This window comes from Apaloderma vittatum, unplaced genomic scaffold (assembly GCF_000703405.1).
Source record: "Apaloderma vittatum isolate BGI_N311 unplaced genomic scaffold, ASM70340v1 scaffold22765, whole genome shotgun sequence".
Taxonomy (NCBI): Eukaryota; Metazoa; Chordata; class Aves; order Trogoniformes; family Trogonidae; genus Apaloderma; species Apaloderma vittatum.
The window spans coordinates 25102-44425 of NW_009717973.1; the positions used below are offsets into that span (position 1 = coordinate 25102).

The following is a 19324-nucleotide window of genomic DNA, read 5'->3' on the forward strand; positions in this document are numbered from 1 at the left end:
TTCCCTGACTGGTGTTTTCTCCATTGTGTAGGTGGCCAGAGACAACCTCCTTATGGGACATCCTGGGTTCCTGTGGCACTGGGTATTCTCACAGCTCTGGTCACGGCTGTTGCCCTGGCTCTCATTCTCCTTCGAAAAAGAAGAAAGGAAACTCGATTCGGGTAAGGAAGGTTTTCTAGGTGCTGGTTAGAGGGATCTGTGCTTTCTCCTCTAGTGTGGTTTCTGACTCAGTTGTTTTTCAAAAAGCATTGTGGATTGAGTACTTTTGGCACTTTCTTTGGATAACTGTTTTTTCTTTCACAATTTTGGGGGTGACTCTGGGTTAGAGACTAGCAGGAAAGTGCCCTACCTTTTCTTCGCCAAAAATACAGTAGAAAAAGTGTTAAGTCTATAGCTGGGCTCTACCAGAATATGGAAATATAAACTAGATCAAAGTAATTCTGCAAGTCCTTAGCACTGCCGCTTGAGAGATACAAAGAGAAAAGACCCACAGATTAATCAGATTCTGTGTTCTTATGGTCCAGGCCCTTTATCTCATATTGATTTTCAGTCTAGCAGCTGCTTGTAACTTCCTCAGTGCCCAGAAACCTCTGGATCCCCAGGAAAGTCTCCTTTCTCTCTCCTCTGACACTTGGCTGTGGATTGCTCCCTGCTGCAAGTGAAGTTCCTATTCTTTTCAGGCTCTCCCAGACCTCCCTTTCACAGCAGAATCTCTGATCATCTGCCTTTTGCAACCTGCCCCAACCTGCAGCTTCTCCCAAGCATTCCCAACAAGTGATTCCCCTCTTTTGGAAGGCACCCACCCCCTCTAGGTGCATCAGCAAGGCAGCAAAAACCCATCGTTCCTCCTCTCCAGCTAAAACCTCTGCGACAAAAGAGCCTGTAGTATTTATACGGTGAGGGGTGGGAAGTCATCCACACTGTTCAAAACACCCTTTTAGAAGTGAATACCCCACGTAATCTTGCCCCTGTGTGTCTTTTCTGCCTTCTAGCCATGCCTTTGGCAGCGTGGTTGGCAGAGTGGATCCAGCAGTCCATTTCAGAGCTGCCAGGTCTTTCAACAGGGAGGGCCCAGAGCTCATTGAGGCAACGTGTAAGTAAAATGACCTGAGTGATTCTGCCTGAGAAGCTGTGCTCATGCATGTACTGTGCTCTTTATTTTCCCTGAAGCTGGTGTTTCTGGATCCAGAACATGGAGTTAATGTACAAGGAGTCTCAGACAGGGTGGATGGCAGAGGTGAAAGGGCAGAATTGCTGTTGCCATACCAGTTATATAGCACTTGCTAATTACAGCTGCAGTCATTGTGTATATTAGCGCAAGGCCTAAATTTGCCACACCCCTGCCCCAGTTTCACACTACAAGGACTCCTTAGACTTTAATATTATGCAACAATGAGATAAATATGGCTTAACGATATTAGCAGTATGCTTTATATTCAGCGTGCTGAGCTGTGCTACAAGCATGAACTAGTTAATCAGTCTCGGAAGGCCAGGAATTAGTAACTTCTCCAACAGGTGGCAGAATCCCAGGAATGGCCAGAGCTAAGATGATGCATTTCAGCCCTGCATGGCTGGGTTAGTAATGTTTCAGCTGTCTTTGACTTTGTTCCCTTGAGTTTAGAGGTCTCCTCATTAAATCTGGTGACCATAAACTTTTGGAGATTGTGTTACCCTCTCAGCCAGGTCCTGTGAGACTTGTACTGTGCTGAAAGTAGTCGGAGAGCCAGCCACTGAAAACTGATGCAGCTCCATCAACTTAAATGAAGCTATATGAAGCAATGTCTCTTGGTGTCCTTTCTGATTGGATTTTGTCTTCTCAGTTCTGTTTACAGTACTTCTATCTTCCTGTTGCTCTTGATGTGTTTAAGGGTGGTGCTACCACACCCTCTCCATTTCAGTACTGTCAATACATTTTTGGCCTCTTGTGCGTGGTGAGGCTAGACGACGTGGGAAAGAACTCTTGTCTTTTTTAGGAGGTTAGAACTGGTGACTCTGGATGTTGTGACACAATATTTAAGCATTCCTTATTTGACTCTTCCTTTGTTTGTCTTTTTTTCCAGTGGAGAGTGTAGGAATCAGTGATGAGCTGAAGACAAAACTCAAAGATGTCCTAATCCAGGAACAGCAGTTCACCTTGGGAAGAATGTTGGGCAAAGGTAAGAACCAAAACCGAGTAAAGCTTTACGTTGAAAGTCCCATTTGTGTTATTTTTACTGTTGAGTAGGGAGAAGCAATTACAAGCAGCCTATTTTCTCTCTCCTTCTGCTTGTTGATGTCAATTTAAATAGAACTTTCCCTTCCGCTGGGATAAAACATTTCAAAGGTTTAGCATAACTAAGAGGATATTGGCTAAGCCATTCCTATAAAAGAGCTCTACAGAGTCATGAACTGGAGTCTGTGCTCAGCTTTCCAAAGTGTATTGTTCATTCACTCGTGTGTGAATTTCTATCAGAGATTTAAACAGAGGAATATGCAGTTAAACTTCTGCTCTTTCTGTTAACAAGGTGGTGCTGTAGAATTCCTTCAATTTAAATAAGCATGTGTCAAGTATTAAACTGGCTGAGACAGCACAAAGACAGAGATGATCTACCTCAAACATTTCAACCCTTCAAAAAAAGTGTCAATTCAGTTCTCAACATCTGGGTGGTTTGGCTCCACATTTTAGTTTGGGCTCTTACAAAGGCGCATTTGGAACAGGTACTGAATTTTGCTGACATTTGTCCTCATTTGTTCAGGTCCTTAGGAGCTCTTCTGACTGTGGGTCTCCCACACAGGTGCTCCTAACATTTCTCTCAAGTTTTCAGGTCAGGAGGGATAGGCAGAATAAAGGTGGGATGCTTCTCACTTAAGTTTAGCTAAAATACTGGCCCAGAAACTGTGTGAAAAGGCAGTTTTGAATTTAGATTTTCCAAATGGCAGGCGAGTGTGTTAGCTGTTGAATCATCCTTTCTTACTTCTCAATCTGAAGGCAATCTCTAGCAATAAGTGAACATGTGTAATGATAAAGCCCGTAACTAAGAGAGGAGCCTTTAAGTCAGAGGTCATAAGCAAAAGGAAGCTGAAGTGTTTGGCTTCTTTTTAATTTATGAGACTAATTTTACTGCAGTTTTCTTTGACCCTTTCCCACTGGGAGCATTTTTCTGCTCCATTCCTTCTAGAACAAATGCTTTTCTTTGGGAGCGGGAGGATGACCTTCCTGCAGAAGCAGACTTGGAGGGCTTAACAGCACTGAGTAGTTAAACATCTGTGTCCTCTCTTTTGTGAGCGTCAGCTCTTGGCCATTTTCTGGGATCCTGCTTCAGCTCTTCTGGGCTGTCCCCATGACAGGTAGCAAACTGGAAATCGGCTGTAGCGAGGGCCCTGGAGATGACCTTGGTGGGAGGATGCTAGCTGGCAGGATCTGCTCTCTGTCAGCCCCGTTCCCCCAAGCCCACGCTCAGCATACGGGTTATAAAGATGTCATGACTGCATTATCTTGGGCTCTACAGCTGAGCGACGGCTCCGTAATATGGAAGCAGTTCAAAATGCCTTTACTGCTTCCCATTTTCCTCTTCTGCCATCAGATCCACTGCTTATGGTTATTGTGAAATAAGTGTGTGCTGTACAGTAGTGAAGGACACTGGTGAAAAGCTAGGGAAGATAATGCTTCTGGAGTAAGTTTCCTGAGCGCTGTATTTTGTTTCCTTCTTTTCAGTACCACAGTACTACTGCATTTTGGGTGGGGTAAGCAGTTACAAAACCAGGGAGAGCAAATCTAGGGCCAGATCTAAGGCAAAGAGGCTGTTATCCTGCGGTATAAAGCCACTTCAGGCTAATATAATTTGAAGAAGGTTTAGCCAGTTGCGTTTCCTCTTATCTCCCATAGAAAACACACCAGGGTAAACACTTCCTCCCGTGAATGAGCGTATCACGCGCACCCGAGTAGGTGTTCTGTGTTTTGTCTGGTCAGCTGTGATTCACAGAAGTCATTCCCTGAGTTTTGGGAGATAAGGCCTGAGTTTGTCTCAGATGCTTGAGTCCTGGCACCATTACTCAGCTCTGACAGCCGTCCTCACCGAGAGCCTCCTCAGCCAACCCATCCACTCGCTGCTCCACTAATCACCCCCTCCCTGACCAGGGCCTCACTCCCTCAGGATACAGCTTCCCCAGAAATGTCTACCTGGGATCCCTGCTTATAGTTTTGACTCAACATCAGCCATTTAATAGGGCATTACCTCTTGTTTTCCTTTCCCTTCTGGACTGCCAGCAACGAGGCCTCTGTCTACTGGTGGTGCTACCTCCTCTAGGCACACATATGCTGAAAGCCGCTCGCTGGAACTGCAGAATGAAAAATTAAGCTGGCAGCTGTATTGCTTATGGTTATTCTTTGCCAGTGACCCCTGGAGTGAACCTGCTGTGAATCATACTTTCTTCACAAGAAGCTGTTCCCTCACTGCCTGCTCTGGTCATTTCACAGGGGAGTTTGGGTCAGTTCGAGAGGCACTACTGAAGCTAGATGACGGCTCGTTCCAGAAAGTGGCAGTGAAGATGCTGAAAGGTAAGTGGGAGATCTGTCCTGTTCTCCAGCAAACATCCCCTGATGCTCTTTCCTCTGAGCTTCACACTCAGCCACTCTACCCATGTTGCCTCCCATCCCTTTCACATCAGTCTTTTTGTAGTGGAAGCTCTTCAGGGAAGAACCTCTCCCACCTCGGTTGCTTGTACAGCACGTAGCATGCAGCGAGGGCAACCAAACCCAAGTCTTCTGTGTATAGAGGACCTCGTTCAGTTGCTTGATTCAACACAGCACTACATCATGTGGCATAGACAGCTCAGACAGGTCTGCTTTGCCCTAATAATTCATCAGTGAAAGTCGGTATTCCTCCAGGCATATACCCGAGAATAAACAGAGGAGTGTTTGGGCTGAATGCAGCGACAAGCTACCTCCTCTCAGTCAGGCATATTTGATTAAGTAGTCTAACTCCCTTCTGATTTGTCGTCTGATGCGTGTACACAACAAAGGCAGCTAACACGTTCATCAGGCAGAGGTCTGTAACAAGAAAAGCAGTTAATAGATAGGTGCAGGTTGAAGCAAGTAGGTGCATATATGTATGTATATATATACGTTAACCTCTGTTATTTCACCCCTGTTCCCTGTAAGGCAAAAATTAACTGTGACTAACTTAAAGCAGAGTTGCACTCATTTGTCTCTGCAGCTGAGTTTGGATGCCACAAAATTCCAGTTTGTACTGAATGTACTACTGAATGTGCTACTACCACACTAGGTTAAGTTGCGTTATTTTATTCAGTTTCAACAATAATTCTAATCAGTTTGTGAGCTTTTGTGTAGTTCGACTCTCTACCTTCAGGCAGCTAACTTAGGAACTCTGTTACCCTCCAGAGGCACCTTCCTTTCTCTGTTAACTGTAAAACAGGAATCCACTTTTGTCTGAATCATATTTAAATTACTTGCCTAAAGCAGACATGTGAATACTCCCCTACAGGTCTGAGTCTGATCTTACAGCAAGACTGGAGGACTCCCGCTAAGTTCAGCAGCAGCAGTGGGGGAAGTAGTCCACTGGACTGATTCTTGATTATATGGATATTCTTCCATAAATCTGGAGTAATAGCAAGGAGAAATAATTCGCTCCAAGTTTATGCCAGTGTATGTCACTGCTGAATTTGGTCCAAGCTCTCCAGTAGCGTAGTTTTTTAAGAAATCTTAGCTCTAGCACCTTAGAATCCTACTAAGAGATGTAAAAGCATTGACCTTTCATGCCATCCTTCTTAGAGATCAACTGGGATCTGACATGCCAGCCAGGGGTTTCAGGCCATCTCCTCAGGTTCAAAATATTCTTTAATTCTGTGTGACGTCTCCTCTCCCCGACAGTATAGTTTAGGCACTTTTAGCTAATTAGTTCTTACATCTTTAACCCACACGTGATTTGCATGGCTTCAAAGGAAAATTGATACTGAGAAAAGAGCTTCTAATCAGCAGGTCTCTACTCTGCCAAGGACCAATTTTCCAGATGTCCCTGATGTGTGCTCACTTCCACCCATCCCCGGAGAAAGTGCCAGGCTCTGCTTTGTCGTTAACTGGCTCATCCAGCCTCAGGTCTGAGAGGATGTGCTGTGCTGCGAAGAACCAGCTGCTGACAATCATGATCTTTAAAGTCCCCTGGAGCCACCCACAAAGGAAGAAAACTTAACAGCCCCTTTCTTTTTCCAGCCGACATATTTACCTCGACTGACATCGAGGAATTCCTGCGAGAGGCTGCTTGCATGAAGGAGTTCGACCACCCGCACGTCACTAAACTGATCGGTAAGCCAGCGCTGCCACGTGTGCCACCAAGCATCTCGTGCCCCTGCACGATCCCACCGGTAATAAGCATCTCCTATTTAAGTAATTTCGTTGCTTCTCACAAATACTCCAGGGAGGGTTTGGCTGGCTGTGGCTAAACTGCTGTGAAACATTGGGCAGGTGGGTTGGTAGATAAATAAGAGGGAGGGGAGATGGTGCCTTTGCAAAATGCTGAGTAAGAAGCAAGACATTTGTGGGGAGGCACTATGGAACAAAGGGCAGTTCGTGGAGATTGCTCTGCAGAGCCTGAGGTTTGGGGCTGTCTGGTCTGGAGTGATCCTGGAAACATTTATAGCTGGTCTTGCAAGGAGATCTGGGAGGCACTAAGCACTTAGGCAGTAGCCTCTGAAGAAAACAGAATATCGTAAGATCTCCTGGCATGAAGCTGTGCAAAAGAGCTTGGAGTGCGGAACCTACACACCAAACTGCACATTTTACTCCAAATTTGTAAGAGTCAGGCACAGCAGCCTGTGAGATTCCCCGTGGGACTGATCTGTTTGCTAAAAGCCCTTTGCTGTGTGTGTTCTCATTAGGAGTCAGCCTTCGGAGCCGTCCCAAGGGCCGTCTCCCAATTCCCATGGTGATCCTGCCTTTTATGAAGCATGGAGACCTTCATGCTTTTCTGCTGATGTCACGGATTGGGGAAAGCCCCTTTGTAAGTCTGTCTTACTGCAGAATTCCTTCTGGGAGGGTATGGATTTTCAGAGAATGTACTCAGATCAGTTCCAGCTTGGTCTCCCAAAGGTGTTGGTAGATAACTGGATTTCTTAATGCCAGAGGAAGTTGTGAGATGTGATGGTGGAGTATTCCATTTCACACATGTTGAGGACCAACTCCTCCATTCCATCTCCTCCCTATATTCTCCATCCCTGCTCAGTAAGCTAGCAGCAAATCTCACAGTTTTGCAAGATGTGCTTGAAAGTTTCCGGGACCAGAACTTAAAACTGTTATTTCTTTCAGAACTTGCCTGTTCAGACACTCCTCAAGTTCATGATTGACATTGCCAGTGGGATGGAGTACCTGAGCTCCAAAAATTTCATACACAGGGACCTCGCAGCTCGGAACTGCATGTGAGTGACCCGTGGATTTTTAGAGAAAAGAAAGACCAGAGTGGGTGAGAGAGGGATGAGAAGGCTTTTGTGTGACAAAAGTGGGGAGGAGTCCTCTCCGAGTATGCTGGTCCTTGCGTTTAAGTGACAATAGGCACAGGGGAGCCAAGGCCGTGGGGGTGGGGCCGTGTGGTGTTGGTGCTGAGAGCAGGGAACAACTCCCAATGTCCTACTGAGCTTCCCCATAGACCTTATTTATAAGGAACCTTTACATTGTTGGTCTGCACATACAGTTTTATAGAGTTGATTAAGATATGTGTTTGCAATTCATCACTCTAACGGCTGTGTGTCAGCGTGGGCTATTTGTTCCTCAGTATAATGTAACCAACAGGAGAGAATGGGTTTGGCCGTGTGTGTGGCTTTGGGGAAAGGAACTTTCATTGTAATATGAAGTCTGTATTTCTTGTACCTCTTTGGAGGACTCGATTATCGCAGTGTAAGAAATGTAGAATTTCCCTGAAAGCTTTAGAAATAATTGCGTAGTGAACGCACTGTATGATCCCGCATTGCTGTTCTTGTCCCCCCAAATTGCCTTGCCTTCTTTGAAGGGAGGAAAATGTCCTTTTTTATCCTTTCCAATCAGCTTCTTCCCTGAGAACAGAGTAAGGAACCACCCATTCTGGCAGACAGAACTCTGCCTCGCAACAAAACCACAACAACCGGTAAAATCTGCAATGAGACACAGATTTCCAAAGGCATTTGACTGTCCAGATGTACAGACAGGAGCCTGATAGTCATAATGAAAAATGATGGGTTAGCCTCCTTTGACATTTACGAGAAGCCCATACTGTCTTCCTATTTTAAAACATCTTGAAAATACAGACTTGCTCCAGAGGAAGCTGAATGCCTATTTCGGCACGTCTCCTGGGGAAGGCAGGGAGTCCTTTATGAGGCCTGGGAGCATGAAGTCTTTGTGGGCCCTATTTGCATTAAATGCCAACATGTCTAGGTTTAAGTGGGTGACAGAGCAATTCAGACCATTAACCAGGCCTGGCGAGAAGATGTTGTGGATCTAGTTTGAGCAGTTGTAACAGGCGGTCTAGGCAAGCACCCTATATTTTTTGATTGCCTATACAGGGTGCAGGCTTTAGTGGTAGCAGTGAGCACTGCAGATGTCTCCTGGTAATCTTGGAAACTACGGAAAGTATCATGAGTTTGCTTTGCATAACAGAACACCTGAGCGTAGCCATTTCCTTATGTCCTCCGTTCTGGTAATCTCCCTGTTAGTCTCGAGGAGGTGATTTGAAACCACTAAACTACTTCATACTGGTCACTGAGTAGATGAAGTTGTTATCCTTCTGGGTAGTACTTGGTGAACTCTGTGCCTCAGTTCCCTGGACATAAGTTGTTTTGGGGGTTTTTGGCCTGAAGTAGTCAATAAATGGTTTCCTCAGTCGTGAAAACTTTTCCTTAGGTTGGATGAGAACATGAATGTGAGTGTTGCAGACTTCGGGCTTTCTAAGAAAATCTACAGTGGAGACTACTACCGTCAGGGCTGTGCCTCCAAGCTGCCAGTGAAGTGGCTTGCTCTGGAAAGCCTGGCAGACAATCTGTACACAACACACAGTGATGTGGTGAGTTCTGCTCCGGTGCGTTTGGGGACCACGGCTGAGGTGGAGGAGCCCTTCTGTTTTCATTGAGGGTGGGAAAAGGCCCTGGTGATGGGAAAGGGAGTTGGCCTTGTGTTTGAGGGACAGTGCTACCTCTGCTTTGGGTGCTGTCAGACCCAAGACTAAAAATATGTGTGAGTGGTTTATGGCTGAAGATAGGAGCCCTCTCCTCATGACCTTTGATCCTTCACTTTTCAGTGCTTATCCCCGTCTTCTCCTTCACCTTTCCCCTTCTCCTCTTCCTTTTCCTCTGTCTTTATGCAATCCTTTCTATCTTACTTATTCTTTTCCCCACACACTCAGGAACAAGTGCAGCAAAGGTGCTTTATTCTGCAGAAGGCATTGGTGGAACTTCCTAGATTCTGAATCTATCAGTGCTTAGCCACGCCTCCCCATAACTTCGCCACTGGAGAGACTGAACCCATTCATCTGAAATTTTTTGCTTCCTTTCCCTTTGTTCTTTTTGTCTTTTGATGCCTTCTCCTCTCTTCCTTGCCACCTTCTGATCAAGTTTCACACTAGGCTTGTCCTTCAGGCCTCTGGACTTGCCTTCCCAATTATCTGTATCACAGTGTCCCTGAAGAGATCACCAAGAGTCCCTCGTAACTGGGCTGCTGCGTTGCCCAGTGGCTGCTGCAGACGGTGTTTTGTGATTGGTGATCACAAGTTCAGCCAGTTTACAATAGGTACAGGACACTTTTTTGCTTATGAAAATAATACTGTTTTTTTCACCTAACAAACCTCACAGGGCAGTTTAATGTACGAGTATGACTGCTGCAGCCTATTACACAAATGAGCGTAAACCACGAGTAGTTTGTCCCTTGCCCTGCTTATCGGCTAAACTCCCCTTTTGTTTGTACATTTCCAGTAACTTGGAATCTGGTTCAATGAATTAAGAAACTGATTTGCAGGCCCCAGAGCAAAATCTTCTTATAGCTGGGAAGCACAAAACTGACACAGCGTACCTTAAACAGCCATGTGGAGGAGATGCTTAGGAGAGGTCTGCAGGTGGAAGACAGCAGTGGCTCCCAAATCTTCCCCTGCAGGATGGGGCCAGGCAGGGCTTTTTCCTGAGGCAATGGGTCATTTCTTTGTTTTCTAGCTAAAGTTTGGATAGCCCTTGCATCGTTGCTGCTCACGTGGCATTACTCTGGACTGCGTGGGTCAGCACAGTCTGAGCATGCTGAAACCCCATCCCAGCGAGCAGGGATCTGTCTGTTCACTTGTTCCGTGTACTGTTCCCTTTCAGTGGGCGTTCGGGGTGACCATGTGGGAAATCGTGACCCGAGGGCAAACCCCTTATGCTGGCATTGAGAATGCAGAAATCTACAACTACCTCATCAGCGGGAACAGGCTGAAACAGCCGCCGGAGTGCCTGGAAGATGTGTGAGTACTTCCTTGCCCTGCCGACATGTGATTCCTTGAGAAGTTTGGCTCACTAGAAGGAAACAGGGGCAGCTGGCTGGGATGCTGATCTGAATCCATCCACTTTCCAGAACACAGAGGCATTCACTAGAAAGTCTCTGGGTTAGCTACCAGATACTCTCTGCTGGCAGAGCTCCCTGGAACCTGTGGTAGCTACGCGAGCAGCTAACTTGGCTCAGGGGTTTGAACAGTGTCAACATCAGCAGCTCTTGGCTTTGTGGAAACTGTAACTGTGTTTCTAGAAACTCACTGCTCCCTACTTTCTCAGGCCAGCATCTGAGAAAAGAGATGAGCTTCATGGCACAGCTTGAAGGCTGAATAGAAAAGCAGTCTAGCAAGGCTACGAGGAAACTGGATTGCAGGGGCCAGGGCCTGCGTGTGCTTTTCAAAGCTTGGCCCAGTTTTCAAAATCAGACCTACTACTCTCACAGAAATAGCAGGATGAAAGAGAAGAGCGCAGATGGGAAGCTCTAAGGTTCTGCAGATCAGTGTCCCACCTTAAACTACAGGTGGAAGCAAAGCCGGGACAGTCTCGTAGATGCTGGTTTCAGATGTTTTCAGACTTGCAGGAAGGACTGAGGTAGCCCACGGGGCAGCAGGCAGCCACATGCTGCAGCCTGTGCTCCTGCCTTAGTCCTGTGGCCAAGGGGACATTATTGGCCAGTAGTTACGTGAAATATTTACTCAGGAACCCTTGCTCCATGAGTAGTGCCTGGAGTTTCCTGGAGTCTACACAGGGAGCTGAGGTCCCCCAAAGAGTGTCACCACAACTTCTCCCAGGGTAAAAGCCTGCCTAGTCCAGACGAGGTGAAATCATTTCACCAAGTGCCCAAACAAGTCTCTGTTTTCTGTGTGTCATGCCCAAAGCAATGAGCACTGACTTTACTGACCTTTCCAAGCCATTCCTTGTGTATAAAATGGACAACATGAAATCTTCTTTCCTCCCTGTTCCCTCCTGCACTGATGGTAGATTATTTCATGTGGTTTCTTTTCTCCAGCCTTTTTTTCTACATAGGGAATAATCTGTACTCTTGCTGCTAAAGCTCTACACTTATCTTCTCAGCAGTTCATTTTGACTGTTCCCGAGTTTAAATGAAAACATTGTTATACCACTGCTTAAATTCATTATATGTCTGTATCTTGACTGCTGCGAGTAGCTTTGGTTCGAGGTTGTGGAGCTTATGGCCAGAGGATGTTATAGATGCCAAAAGTAGAGAAGAGAATCAAAAACCTGCTAGGCATTGGAAAAAAATCCATCAGAAACTACTGAACTGGTGCAACCTCCATTCCAAGAGGCCCTTGAGCTACAAGTTATTAAGATCAGAGCCAGTAGTGAGAAGGGTCTCACTAACCCTCAGCTAATGTATTTTCCGCAAGCGTCTGTACTGGTCGCTATCAGAGGCAGGGTACTGGGGCAAATGGACTTTTGAGCTGATTCAGTACAGCCAGTAGTTTTATACCTTTCAAATGAGTTTCTGCTCTTGCCAGCAAGGGTAAAATAAAGTGTTCAGTTTGGTGCCACAGAATAGGAAGTTTCTATTTTATCTGGAGTGTTTAGAGTCATTTCTACAGTTTGTGAGGGAAGTAAATCAGGATTAAGACAACCGAACCATGGAAGCTTTCTGTAAAACTAATGTGGGATCAAAAACAGTCTTGTAAAGCTGATAGCAAGCAAGGGACATGAAAAGTAAAATAAAAGCCATCATGAAATGCTTTATTTCCCAGTAAAGGCCGTATCAGATTTTTTTCCGTTTACAAGTTTAACTGAGGTTCGTTTGTCTGTGGTGTTTTTCAGTGCCAGCACTGTGCTTTGTTCCTGTTCTCCGCAGAACTGGCAACAATAACGCCGTAGGAATGCAGCTGCCAGTCTTGTGGATGATGCACAAAGAGGGGGAGCACAATGGCTCTGGCCACACTCCAGCCCAGTGGGCTCGATCGAGAGGCCTGGCCGGCAGGAGCAGAGCTCTTCACCGCTGGCCCCAGCCATCGGAGCCAGCCACATCGCCTCATGCTGGCCCTCGGGCAACCAGAGCTGAGGTGGCTGGTGTTTGACTGCAGGAGAAACGCTGTGAGACAGGGCCTTTTCTTTTTTTTTTTGATGGTTGGTCTTGGTGACCTTAAAGGTCCTTTTCAACCAAAACGATTCTGTGATTCTGAGGATGTTCACAGCACTGAACATGTCTTCTGAGTAGGGATGGTGGCTTTATGGGAGAAAGGCTGTTTCAGCAGCCCTTTTCCAGCAGTGGAGGGCTTGTCCATTCCTCCAGAGCCCTCCGAACAAACCCTCTGTGCCTTTTTCCAGTCCTGCTGGCAACCTGTCAGGCACACCTCCCTTACTCTGGGAGCACTGAGTTAACACAGTATGAAAAAAGACAGTTCTGGAAATAACTTGCACCTCCCGCAGTTGGATCTCTGTTTGGTTTCTTTGTGTGTTTTATCTGCTTTTGAACTAGAATTTGGAAGGATGGCTTTGGCCGTGGCAGGGATTGTCAGGATGCTTTTAGTGAATAAATTAAAAAGTGGTTATTAAGTGGCGTCACACTCACAGCCCTCCCTAGTCCAGCTCTCCAGAGACAGTGGAAGAAGTTCAGCATCCTTTGACAGAGCTTTCAGGTTTTTTGTTACTGTTTAAATAATTATTTTGACCAAAATGACAGTGCCTTTGAAAACAGGAAGGGATGAGGAGCTGCACATGTGCTGTCACCGATCTGGAGGTGCCAGAGGGTGGCCACTCTGCTTCTCAGTGCTCTTGTCTCCTCCTGTTTTGCAGTTACGATCTCATGTGCAGATGTTGGCACCCTGAGCCCAAGCTACGCCCCAGCTTCGGAGTGCTCCGGTCCCAGCTGGAAATGATTCGGGGGAGGATGTCCGCACTCTCTTCCAGTCAAGATCCTCTCTATGTCAACATTGGGAGGGACAAAGAGGCATCTGGGAGTGACCCTGCCCTCCACGCCTCCTTTGGAAACACGGACGGTGAAGAGACCGTTGCTGCGGCAGATCACAAGTGACTATCGCTACATCATGAGCCCCTTGTGCCTTGGAGATGATGCCGATGGTGAAAGGCATCCAGATGGGCAGGAAGGGGAGGACAAAAGCCTTCTGTATGAGCTGGAGACAGAAGGAGAGAAAAGTTGTTAGCCTGTACATAGCGGTGACACTCTGCTTCCCTGGGACGGGATGCGTGCAGCCGCGGTGCCGTGTCACCTGGGGCTCTGATGCTGGATCTGGAGTGGCTTTGAACAGCGCTGGCCAGAGCTCTCGGGCAGCTTTTGCAGCTTTCGTCACCCGCGTGGTCTGTGGTGGTGAGTGGCTCGGAAGGACCGCGACGACAACAACCCCTTGGAATTGGGATGGGGGCAGTAGGGCTACAGGTTGATCGCATCCCACTGAGAGGAGTTCAGAGCTAAGGCAGACAGTCAGAGTCTGCTCTGCTCCTTCTCACTGACTGCTGGAGCAGAGCTGAATACACCTGTTCAGTCAGTGCTCGCTCTTGTGTAGATGTTGTCTTCGATCCTGGCTGCGTGACTTCAGGACTGGTACCTCTGTAAACACTAGTGGGTATTTACACTGTCATTCAGGACAAGAGGGCAAAATCCCCTTGTGTTCGCTCAGCAGTGCTGCCTAGACTCGTTGCCTACCTCAGTGGTTCTCAAACTGATCTGCAGATCTGCTTCTACCCAGCACTGAATTTGAACATCTGGCTTATTTCGTGCAGTGGCACTTGCTGCTGCCTCAGTCCGTGGCTCTTGTAAGAGCTTCGTACATTTTGGTGAGCGGTGAAATTAGAAAAAGTGAAAATCCAGCATTCCTCTTCACCCTGCGTGTAACTCTTTTATGTCTTTCTTTTTTTTCTTCTGTTTGATGCCAATTCAGGCCTGACCAGACTTGCAGCTGGTATTAAAATGCGAAGGGAGGGAGAGCAGCTGGCCTGTGTGAGGACAGAATCCAACTTCAAAGGGATGGAAAAGGAACAGTTAGAGAGGACTTAAGAGCAGTATGAGGAAGCAGTGCTAATTAATGCTAAGTGCTGCCCTCCAGGAGAGGAAGGAGGCAGCATAGATACAGAATGGCAGATTTGCTTCAGTTTCTGCAGGAGCAGAGTTCAGCATTTGCTTTGAAACGGGATTCGTTTAATCTTTTAACAGTCCTATGACTTTTTCAAATAACCAAGTGCTGTAGCTGCTGTAGCGAAGGTGGGAACTCAGTTTTGGGAAGGTGAGTGTGTGTTGGGAGGAAGGGATCAACAGGGAGATCTCTTTCTGAAGAAAGAGTCCTCGTGATGAAAAAGCTTGAGAACCACTGGCCTTCCTATTTAGGAGGTCTTCTGGCATGCTGTAAAAGTCGTATCAGAAAACAGAGTAGGATCACTGCAGCCTTCCAGACAGAGCAAAATTAATGGTTTTGCTCTTCGGGTTTTGTTTTGTTTTCCAATCAGCATGTCTGACTCACTATAACTGCAAGCGCTTGTGTGGTTTTTAATAATTTAATATTTTACTGTAAATCAGCATTTGTTTTGTGCAATGGATCCCAGCAAGGAAGTGCAGTTACATCTTATTCTACTTATCCTAAATATTTGCTAAATCTTAATTTCTTTTACTTCCAGTGCGCTGAAAACTCGGCAGTATCATGAGACTTAGGATTCCACATTGCTCTTTCTCAGAAACAAATACCACAAATGTCATAATTTGCTGAGCTGGGAAACGTGGGACCAATAAATCAAAAATGAGATTGCAGGCTCGGTATCAGAACGCTCCCAGTATTTGCTTATTGTAAGGTTCGGGCCTAACTATGAAATTTGGGTCCAGTTTCAGCCCTTTGTGAGAACACTTCCTAGGGAAGGGGAATTTGTACCTGGGGCTCGGGCACGGGGTCCTTTCTGTAAAGTTTCCTACTGAACAGCGATGTCCTACGGAAGTCTCCAGAAGTTCAGTGCAGTTTCTCAGTTGCAGGTAGAAACTGCTCCGTCTTACAGCCTGGGCGGTACAGGTTTTTCTCTTTGTGTAGCTGGAAGTGCTGTAAATTCAGGCGAGAAGATAACACGTGACAAAGGGTAACAACAACCTGTGCGGTACACGTTTGCAGTGCGGGCAGAAGGCGATGCTTCCTGCAGCTGCCTGGGAGGCGCAGATGTACATATAGACTCTTAACTTTGGGAAGCATGTCTTTAGTTTTTATGCATTTTTTTAATAATAAAACATGTACTGTGTCTGAGTCCCCAGCCTTTTATCTGTGACAGAGTTTGTGAGGATGCTCCCTTGCTGGGTGGGGTCACAGCGAATCTGTCAGCCCCAGCCTAAAGCCGTCTGCCTCGCTTCACCGAGCGCGATTAAGCTGCTTCTTGGAGGCAGAGAATATGTGTGGCCTCCCCAGATGGTAGTTACTCTGCATTGCTCCAACCTTGAGACCCGGAAAGCTGAAATCCGATGGCCACAGGCGAGTGGTTCCACAAAGAGATGAGCCCTGCGGCCAGTGCTCTGCGGGAGCCAAAATCCTACCTGGGAATGCAAAACCTCTGCATCAGTTGCTCCCTGAAAACTGTCGCCTGCATCCATGCAACTGCTGGCAGTGCTGCCTGTGGAAGAGAGGTTTGGAGGCAGTGGGCAAAATTCAGCTGCTGAGTCAAATGTTCCAAGTGACAACATAAAAGAGCCCTTGGATTTCCAGCTCGCAGAGAAGAAAAGGTGTGCCACACGCTTTTTTTTAATTCATCGGCAAACAGCACGCTGCACGCCCTCTGCCTGCCAGCTCACACAGAGAGGAAGAGTGATGGCAAACGGTACGAGCACTCACCCCCCATCTGCAATGCAGGAGAAACGACTTCCGAAGCACGAAGCAGCTGATTTAGTTAATATTTTAAGGTTCCACTGCCCGGTGATGTCCCTTGGATCTGGTTCAAACGATGATTTCATCCTTTCGTGTGCAAGCCTGGTCAGACCAGGTACAAACAAGGCCGTGTTGTGGGTGGGAGAAGCGATGCCAGGAGAAGAACTAGTGAGAAAAGAGGGAGGGAAGGAGATTTTAAAATGGGGACAGATGGGATGAGCTGTGAAGATGGCAAACAAGGGAGTGGGAAAGCAGAGATGGGGAGTTTTATATGTGAAATCCCAGAACGGAGGAGGTATTGCTGTATCTGGGACCAGGCAGGGGTCTGAGGTGGGGCTGGCTTTGGTTTTTGGTAAAGGATGAGATGCTCTGGGTACCCCACAGTGCGTTCCTCTTACAGCATGTGGAGGCTGTATGCAGCCGGTCTGGCTCTGTGTCCACTTGGTGACAGTGCTGTGACCCTGACCCCAAGGGAGCTTTAGCCTTTAAATTTAGGCACCGATCTGGCATGCTGGTTTGCTAACTAAACCAAATGTTTCCCTCACAACCACCCTTTTTTCCCCACTGCTCCAGTACAACTTGTGTGATCCTGCCCACCCTCCCAAGCAGCAGACTTTGCCTTGTCCCCTGTGGTGGGACAGCCAAGGGGCACTGCACATTTCACAGAATCCCCTAGATTGGAAAAGACCTTTAAGATCATCGAGTCAAATCATTAACCTAACACTGACGAGTCCTCAACTAAACCATATCCCTAAGCACTATGTCTACCCAACTCCAGGCTAGGGAACTCCCCCACTACACTAGGCAACCCATTCCAATGCCTGATAACCTTTTCAGTAAAGAAATTCTCCCAAATACCCAATCTAACCCCCTCTTGGTGCAACTCAAGGCCGTTTCCTCTTGTCCTGTCAGTTCTTACTTGGTTGAACAGACCCCCACCTCTCCACAACGTCCTTTCAGGTAGTTGTAGAGAGCAATAAGGTCTCCTTCAGCCTCCTCTTCCCCAGGCTGAACAACCCCAGTTCCCTCAGCCACTCCTCGTAGGACAAGTGCTCTAGACCCTTCACCAGCTTCATTGCTCTTTGCTGGGCACACTCCAGCACTTCAATGTCCTTCCTGTAGCGAGAGGCCCAAAACTCAAGATGTGGCTGCACCAGTGCCAAGTACAGGGGGACAAATCTTCTTTTTTCCCACCTCATTAGCAGCAGGGTTTATTGCAGTGTTAATGCACAAGGACAGATGTCCCTCATCAGCTCCAGGGGCTGACTGCTGGGCCCTGGACCACAGGGATGCTCCGGTCTGATCTGATCCCCGCACAGCGTGGGGAATAGCAGGGCTGGCAGCTTGGCAGGTGCTGACACACGGCTATGCCAGAATGTGCTACCTTCCTTCTTGACCTGTGTTTGGAGGGGAGTCTTGCAGTCTCGACTCAGTAAAAATGCTCCCTGAAGTCAAATGCAACTGAGTTTTTGAGTCTGGCTGACCAGAGAAAGGAATAACATTTGCACATTTTCTTGATTTGCATTCTGTTTTGCTGGGAGTTTTCACTCTCCCCTGATGCTCAACAGCCAACAACGTCTGCAAATTTTCATATTTTTTTTTTACCAGGGATTTCTGTGAGGGGCCCTCATATGCAGTCATAATTTTATACTAGTTAGTTATTTAACACTCGTTACTCTCCCTTAGAATAGCAAGTTGTTCTATGAACCCCTGGAGCAAAGGAAGCCTCGTGTCCTCCGTCTATGCATCCCACAGGCGACTGCAAGCCCCAGGTGGAGCTTGCCTCTAGTTAAGATACTTTAAAAGAGCTTTTCCCTTGGTGGAATCTCTGGTGTCCAATATGAAGTCACTGAATTTCCATCTAGAGTGAAGGTACCAGTGTGACACTAATAGGGTCTGCCACACAGAGCCTGTTTTCAGAAAACCTGCAGGAACTTAATTATCCTTCAGACCTCGATCTTGCCATCGCATTTGGCTGAAATAAAGCAGTGGATTCAAAAGCTATTAGGGGCAACACATGCAGCTCGTGATCAGAAAGCCTTGTTACCATAGGAAACCAAGCTCAAAATCAATCACTTAGCCCAAGAACAGAAAAGACCGATGGACATGAGTTTTGATTGCATTTCCTCTGTCATATAAAAGGAGCTCAGCGTCAGTATGAATCAGATCTCAGTCACGGCGCTGAGGTCTAGTGACAAAACAAAGATGATTGACTCCTCGCTTACTAATTACTCTGTGGATCCTCCAGCTCGGGGCATGCCAAGCCAAGTCATTCCCAAATGTGGTTGGGCTGGGGAAATGGAATGTGTTTTGGTCACGTTTGACAATAGGACCAAAGTTAGGAGCCGGGTATTTCAGCAGCACGGTTGCTGGCTCCCACCAAGCCCAGCTTTCCAGGCGGGTGCTCCGATGAGCCACCAGCCACAGCTTGGGAAGTATCTAGACAGCTTTTGTTCCCTCCAGTTTCTTTTCACTAGCTTAAAATAGGACTGAAAGAAACATCTGACCTCAGGAAATAGACGGCACTTGTTGATTTAAGCGTTGCTGAGTTCAGTAGGGATTTTATGGGACTGGACTAGTTTCCAGAAGAGTCTCCATAGGAGCTGGCTCTTGCCAGCCTGTGGTGTGAGGAAGCAGGAATTTGTGAGGAGGAAAGAGGGTTTGCATGCATAAATGATCTAACTGGGAATGTAAGATATTGCACTTACTGCTGATAAACACAGAGCCAGTAAAGGCAATAAAAAAGGGGGAGGTGAGAGAAGTGGGGAGCACTGCAAAGAAGCACACTCTGTACGCTGCAGCATGGCAATTAGTGCAGCAAATTCAGAAGGTCGCTGCTTTCTTAGTTAATACACAAGACAACGATGCTGGCTGCTACCCTGTCGCTACCCGAGCTGCGTGGGAGGTTGCTGCTGCCTCTTTACTTCTGCTCCGCCAATGAAAGCCTCTGCAACAGCCACTTCTGCTTGTGTGACACAGGTATTAGCAGGAGCAGAGAGCCCTTTTGGTCACTCCCT

The 19324-nt window shown here is 47.0% G+C and overlaps 1 protein-coding gene across 1 annotated transcript in view; it reads left to right on the forward strand.

Moving 5' to 3' along the window:
* Positions 1-15695, forward strand: part of LOC104274461 (tyrosine-protein kinase receptor TYRO3-like) — a 37914-nt gene extending 22219 nt beyond the window's left edge. The window contains 11 exon segments of the mRNA XM_009870102.1: positions 32-161; positions 993-1093; positions 2061-2156; positions 4457-4537; positions 6209-6301; positions 6874-6995; positions 7301-7410; positions 8864-9023; positions 10309-10445; positions 13255-13479; positions 13481-15695. Of these exon segments, the coding sequence (XP_009868404.1) occupies positions 32-161; positions 993-1093; positions 2061-2156; positions 4457-4537; positions 6209-6301; positions 6874-6995; positions 7301-7410; positions 8864-9023; positions 10309-10445; positions 13255-13479; positions 13481-13622 (1397 nt within the window). The 3' untranslated portion in view covers positions 13623-15695.
* The last annotated feature ends 3629 nt before the right edge of the window (positions 15696-19324 follow it).